At 35.0% G+C, this 7,689-nt stretch overlaps 1 protein-coding gene across 1 annotated transcript; it reads right to left on the minus strand.

Annotated features, from left to right (window-relative positions):
* Window positions 1-456: 456 nt before the first annotated feature.
* Window positions 457-1,416, minus strand: LOC116160402. The gene is made up of 4 exons (XM_031473585.1): window positions 1,348-1,416; window positions 1,055-1,295; window positions 745-1,004; window positions 457-699 (listed from the first exon to the last, which is right to left on the minus strand). The coding sequence occupies exons 1-4, from the start codon at window positions 1,409-1,411 to the stop codon at window positions 545-547; spliced, it is 720 nt and encodes a 239-aa protein (XP_031329445.1). The 5' UTR covers window positions 1,412-1,416; the 3' UTR covers window positions 457-544.
* Between the last annotated feature and the right edge of the window lie 6,273 nt (window positions 1,417-7,689).

Below are 7,689 nucleotides of genomic sequence, written 5' to 3' on the forward strand. Positions count from 1 at the left end.
TTTGTTGAACATCCTTATGTAGGGTTCCTGTGCTAGATGCTCTTTGAAGAAATAGCAGAAATGATAAATAATGCTATTCAACATGTCCAAGCACGTGCAGACGCATGTTTAGCAGCAAATGGTGGACTTATGAGCAGCTAGCTATTAGTTATTAATCAACATAAAAAAGAATTCTTCATTTCTTACTAATTTCTTGGCAACCTCGTATCTTGAAAAGTGTCTGTAAGATCGCTAATAGGTTTTTATATTCAGTTTTATCTGTGGGTGCGAGTTTCGTGACACCCTGTATATTACTCTCCTTATAATTAAAATAATTAATGCAATAAAGTTGTTGCATACGTGTTTTCCGGTTTCTCATTACGATGGTTTGCGGTGCGTAAACGATACCAAATTGAGAAAAGCTTACAATTACGATAACACAAACTCGAGTAAACTTGGGAGATGTGTAGACCTTCGCGATTTTCAAAAAACTTTACTATTAAAATACCGCGGGAAATATCACGTAACAGTTACTACAGTTGCTAACATTTCATTAATAGTCACACTAGGAAGACAGCGGAAATAAATGGTCCAGTGGGTATTTTCTGCACAAGCGTTTGAGGAACGGCCTGAAAAGTAACTTAAAAATGTTTGAATAGGCAGGGGAAAGTTCCGATGCGACCAACTTGGAGCTCAGATTTATAAGTGTATTCGTCGCATCTGTAAATTTTGTTTAAAAAAATAATAAGGAGAAAATAACACTACCTTCGTTGGGTATTCCGGTAAGGTTCATCTTGACATCTTCGATTTTGCATGACATTTCTAATTTGATTTCGTTACAACTAAATTTTTCGAGCCAATTGTCGATTAGAAAATCGCAAATAATGTTTCCAAATTCTACTTTTGCGTCACCACTTCCACTTAGTGGAAGATTTACGATATGTCCATGAACTTGGTAATCTGCCGATAGACCTACATCCGGTAAGGTAACTGTTCCATTTATCGCACCATCTTTCGGTCGAACCCTAGAACAATGTTTAAAGTACTTGCAAGCACCTTTTGTGTGGCCACTTACTCCGCAGAATTCAATCGGTAATTGTACAGCCGGTAAAAAGTAAATCGTTGTGCAGATGCAGCAATATCAGTGATAGGAGATTCGATTGTTAAGTTTAAGTCGGGAGAAACGAACGGGTCTAATGGACGCAAACCTATTTCCGGTATCCCACTTCTGACGTATTGATTTAAACTATTGGCAGCGTTTATGAAGCACTCATTTATGTTCCGATCATCCTGGTAACATCTTGGAAAGTAGCTTGCTAGAATGACATTTAATAGTTCTATACTTGGAAAGGTAATCGACTCACTTACGTAACTGGGCTGGTTCGATGGTGGTGAACAACGTAGTTCCAAATAAAACAATTATGAAGCACATTTCCGTAAATCTGATCTAAAGACGTAGGTAACATGCCATTTATTTACCTTGTTCGCGGGAACCAAATTTGCATAAACCGTTCGTATGAAAATTAGATACTTTTGAAATAACCACTTTATGACAGTTTGATACATATCGCACAATTTCCCACATATCGTCAATACCGTCATTAAAGTCGACCTTCAGTACATGTGGAACGACAATGTCATTTTTGGTCCTTTTATCCGCATCGCTATGGTATGATGCGATAGGATGGCTCTTTGAAGACATCTTACGGTTAGAATTTTTGATTTCGTTTATAGTTTTTGGCAACCTCGTTCATTTTGGTTCTGAAACTTTCAAATAGAAAAATTAAAACGATTTCTATACTTCAAATGCCAAGAAAAATACTCAACATTTTTTATGCAAATTTTGAGTTCTAATTAGGGTATCGTATAGCTCTCGGTATATCTCCTTCATTTTTTTAAAATAGGGCGTGGATGATCCACCTTTTTGTGAAAATTTTTGAGTTCTCACCGCTCACCTATAACGTTTTTTTAAATTTTTCTATTCCATTTGCTACCCATTACGCCATCCGTGTGATTCGCGTGCAAGTTCGTTGTAGTTAGTTTTGCTGGTAACATTTTCACTTCTTGTTTTCTTTATTCTCCCGCTAGAGGTCACCCGAATGTACTTTTTGTCTATTTTCCCATTTCTCTTGATCTTTCCTTAATTCTTTCGTATTCGCGTTGTTTGTTCCTTTAGAAGATTTTGCTCTCGTGGTTCTCATTTTATAAAATTGTAATATGCCTTTACTTTACTTGACTTAGTCTACCTGAAAAGGGACAACTTGGGTATTGTAACACTTTCTTTGGAGTTATTATTTCATTCTGGTGTAGTGGCTTACTCCATCGATCACGATTTAGCGGATTTATATTTACAAGTGATTTACGCGGTGAGGACTCAGTTATTGATCCTAATCTGATGGTCGGACATAACTTTTAACAAATACTTCCCATTGTCAAGGTCCTTTTTTTTATCATCGTCTTTAACAAAAAAGTTAAGTTTCCTGAAACTCTCAGCGCGTGTATTTGTTTGGTTTTGTTAAGTGCGCCAGTTTAGCGCAAACCTGTTCCTGACCAGATTTTAGGATTATTAAAAGAGAAAAAAACTAATTTTAAAATTCCTTCATTTTTAATTATCGACCGCCTGCGTACGGGGTCCATGTAAAAACAAGCTTGGTAAGCTTCTCTCTACTTTAGAAATTAAATTGTTGTCATTGTCAATCAATTTTTGTTTATTCTAATCCATTGTACCCCCCCCCCCCCCATAGTCTTTATGTCAGATTTTTCTATTCATGTCTAAATGTCAGATGTTGATAAAAAAAATTGCTTAATAAATTATTTGCAATTTCGGATGTTGATCGAGGCCACTTAATCTCCGATATTGTTAATTTCCGTCAATATTAGGATGTGTACGAGCAGAAATTATAAAAGTTCTAAGTTTCAATTTTAATTTGTTTGAGCTAGCTGGACAGTGGACAGGTGTTTTGTGGGTGGTGTAGTTCTGTAGTTGCCCGTTTATTTTTGCACACATCATTATTGATTTGGCACCGAACGTGGGGCCACAGAAATATAAGATTGTTTCTCTCCATTTTTGAAGTTGAAATTCTGAACAATTGCCTGTTTGTATAAACAATATTAATAAATAAAAAAACGTCTTCAAATGAAGGATATTTCGGTTGGTGGAGGACCGAAGAGTTATTTTTTGTACATAAGGGTGGTCTCGTCGAGACGAAATTATGACTACCCCATTTATTATGTGATTCAAAATAATATCGCCCGCTATAAAAGAAAACGCGAGAAGAGCGAGTAGTATGAAATGAAAACGTCAGGGTTAATACGTTCTTTTTTTTCGGTAATGAAATATGAATTTCTCAGCAAAAATCGTGCCATAGATGTAATGTTACGGAAGGTACAAATCGCTTATGACATTCGGTTTTCCGTGAGAAAATGTATAATCGATAAGGTCTATCTTAGCAACGAAATGTAGGTAAGTAAATCCGGAAGACGCCGTGTAATACGCATAGGAAGTAATCTGACATTTTATTGGATTTCCATCGCTTATGTGAGGCGGATTTGATAAAAGAATTCTATCGTTAGTAGTTTACGCGTTCATAAATAATTCATGTATATGTGGAATATTATTTGAATCTACGCTAAAATATTGAATGATTTATGATGAAAAATTTCAACAATTTTCCCATTTACATTTTTCAGACATAAATATGTTAAAATTATAATGTAAAAACTTAATGCACCGCTTCCCTTGTCTTATTCAGGTTTTTTCGCATTTATAACTAAAATGAAAAGCAAGCATCGCATGCAATTACACAAATGAAATGAATTTTGTTAACATTTAATGCGGTTTGTAGTCCCTTATATAATTATTGTAAACGCGAATAGTAATGAAAGCTACTTGAAAGTTCTAACATTCCTCTTCGTTTTCAAAGCAACAATGGGGCATTCATTTGCAAACTTCAGAATGTTTATCGTAACCAGGTAAAGTGCTCGGGATGGCGGGCGGTCTGTACGGCATTTCACGCTAAATTATGGAGCGCGGTTTAGAAAATAATGTGATTTATAAAGAAAGAAAACTCACTCAAACTTGTTGATTTCTTATAGAGTTTTATATTTGATTTAGTTGTAGACCCCCGCGAACTACATAATGATGGATCGAAGTTTTCACAAGAGCTGATTTATCACTTTCATTTTGACTTTCTTTTTACTTCAGGATTTTTTCCGTGTTAACTCTAAACACCTTCAATTATTAAGGTTTTTTGTATATATTTTTATGTTCACCAAAGGGGCAAAGGTAGTGTTATTTGAAATGTTCATAAAATCCGCCATAGGTTACTCTCACCAAGAAAAAATAGTTAATTTTCTTTCTCGGTTTGAAAAAGTATTTGAATCCTTTTCATGTATTCAATTAGTATAGAATGTAGTCAATATCTTTGACTGAAATATGTAAGGAAAAAAATACGCTATTATATTCATTTGGCTGGCTGTCCGACTGAGCTTTTTGAGCCTTTTGAGCTCAGAAGGGCGTTTTTTCTGCCTTCCAATCTTTATCGCCGGTCACTTATCTTCTATCGACTTAATGGCGCCCTGATACCGCTTTAGAAAATTCGCTGCAATACTTTAGTGGAAACATTTCTTACTGAGGTGGTAGGTAATACAGCGATATGTAATTTCCATTAATACTAAAACCTTCTTCTTAGATTCCATATCATGAATAGTGTGCGATAGCTACCGTTTAACCTTATAATTCCACAGCGACTTTTACCATTAGAGGAGTATTTGGATTCCTTGTGCTTTTGGGAATGTTATCGTGCCAAATCTTTTATTTGACCGACATTTCATCCAACTGACAGAGGTGTTGATACATTTTTTTAAATTGTACTCTTGCGGATGCCACAACAATTTTTTATACAAAGTGCTTTCCGATTGCAATCTTTTTTGTATTTAAAACCAATATTGACCAATATTTTTCCCATGATATGTACGTATCCGCAAGTGATTCTAATATAAGCACTTCCTTCTGAGTATACCTCTCATAAATTATGTTGTTGTGTAAACTACTTTTATTTGGCAACCTGCAGTAATGATGGGTCATCTTGTATACGCATTTCAACCATTGTTAACGTTAAATGTGGTTGTTTATTGGAGTTTAAACGTAATGTCGATCATATTATAACAAGACAAAAAGCGAGTTCATGATTTTGGACTTTCTGTACGTCGGTCCGTCCGTCTGTGGACACGATAACTCACGGACGGTTTCGAATTTTACAATTCTGTTTTCAGTAATAGGTAGCCAATCGTCAAGGGATTAACTGATTAACTTTGCTCAATATTCATCAACCGGAAGTGACTTTGTCGCTCGTTCTCTGAATAAATTGGTGCAGTTTATTTTGTTTTGGTAATTGTAAATTTAAAATACGTGTTAAAAGACTACATTTATTCAGTTTGGAATTTCGTTTGACCGATTACCAACTTACTTAGGGTAATTAAAACGTTATTTAAATTAATTTGTTTAATCAATCGCTTGTCGTGTGGTTTGGTGTTATTCTGACCCTGAGTGCCTGTTTTTCTTCCAGTTCATGTGATTGTTTTATGTCGAATAAATGTGTTCAGCTATAAATGCTTGGTTTTGTGATTAATCGAGCTCAAATTACGACCCAGATAGGAGTTCTCTATTTCGTACCTAGAATTACATTAAGCGTTATTTAATAATTTGTCAATTAATTGAGGCGGTTAAAGCTGCTGAATTTTTCCGTCAATATTGAAATTTGTGTTAGTGCACCTAAGCTAGCTGGACAGGTGCTTGTGGATGGTTTTGTGACCGTTTGCCATTGCATATATCAATATTTCGTACAGTATGCTAAAGTACTTTAGATTAATCGACGGTTTTCATCTTTTAGCGAGGTTCCTTGATCATTTTCGGGAACGCTACATTAGTTTCTTCGTCAATAATCTTCTTTAGTGTAGATACACTAATCTTTAAGCTCCAGCAGTTCGTTCTTGAACTGCTCGAACATTTTGTAACTGTCCAAAGTTATATTTTTATTGACATCAATATTCGTAGACGATCCACACCTGACAACGTTCGATTAAAACTTTTCTGGGCATTTCGAATCGTGGTGATCGGATACTAAACAGGAATTCCACCATTCGATTTTTGTTTATATACTGTTGATTGATATTGGTCACACAAAATAGTTACCACATTGACATTTATCACAAATAAACCCATCAATATATTGTTGTGTTATTTGCGTCGGCAGCTACATTAGTGATAGGTCACCCTGTATGTGTAATTTCAATTGTTATTAATGTTTGCAAGAATATTTTAAATTATTTTGTTTGGCGCTTGAAATCCCCTCTTTTTCGTTGTGAGTGTGTTTAGTTGATAGTGAGTGAGAATTTTAACATTATTATTTTGAAGTTATTACAGTCCACATATAATTATACCGACTTAGGTTAAGTGTTTTTATTCAATTACCTAACAATTAACATTAAATGTTGTCAAACATTGGGATTAAGCGTAGTTCCGATCATGTTATTTAATTTCGAAGTGGATCGTGTTTTGTATCAAAATTGTTAATTGTTAATTTTGTTTAAATAATAGTTATTGTTACTGTAACAGTTTATCTCCGGTCTGCGGTAACAACTGTTATCGCTGCGTACACTAATTAATTAATAAGGACGTGCTACTACGTACAATGCATAAATATATCCCTGTAAGAGGCATTAACGATAAGCGATAGAAGTAAAGGAAAGTATCCCCTGGATGATTATATGTACGGGTAATTCCAATTGTTCGGATGCTTATCTAATTGCGCAAGTGTTCAAATCGGTGAATCAATACAATTGCTTCACGATGGCCGTTAACTCTCTGAAAATTGTTTTTGAAGGTTCCTGAACATTGACTAGACTATTCGTGTTTGATCTTTAATTAACTGACGTTTCCTCCCTAGTCAGGGACTTTGTCAAAGCTATGTTGACATTAAAATTAAAAACTAATTATTAAATTAACATTGTTGATTTGTTTTAGTTACTGATGTCCACTTTATAAATTTAAAAAGTAATTTTTGATGTATTTTAATTGTAAATGAAACAAATTAAACAGAATGTGGACTTCGCTGTTTAAATAATCGTGAAAATAAATTTCTCCAAATTTTCGGAACATACCAAACATTTTTCAATAAAATATGTTGGTTCTTCCCATTGACTATTGAAGAAACCTTGGTAGTACCGCTCCCGATAGCAATCAAACGTGCTTCTCCAGCTGATTTAATTGTGCGCGGATCTTTAAACTCATTAAACGTACAATACTAATCAGAGCCACTAGTTACATGCTTAGTAGTCCCCATTATCCACCAATCAATCCTCTGAATTTGGTTCAGTAGCTAAAACTTCATTATCTATCGAGACTAAAGCGACCGGAGACCTCTGCTGCATTACTTTCAGCATTACCACTATTCCTATGTTTAGGACGACCATCTGTGATCCATTTTCTACAACTTCTCACCTAATGACCCTTCTTTTGGCAGTAATTACAGGTACCTTTTTCGATACAAAATATGAATTGTCGGTACCCCTCTTTGTCTGCATATTTGACCAACAAGGGTGCTTGTTTATCACTATCACTATCATTACTCGAAAATAATAATCTGCGTGCTTAATGTTTTAACCCGAGTTTTGACCTCCTCTTTCGTTACCAGCATCCAACTTGATTTA

This window comes from Photinus pyralis, unplaced genomic scaffold (assembly GCF_008802855.1).
Source record: "Photinus pyralis isolate 1611_PpyrPB1 unplaced genomic scaffold, Ppyr1.3 Ppyr1.4_LG1, whole genome shotgun sequence".
Taxonomy (NCBI): domain Eukaryota; kingdom Metazoa; phylum Arthropoda; class Insecta; order Coleoptera; family Lampyridae; genus Photinus; species Photinus pyralis.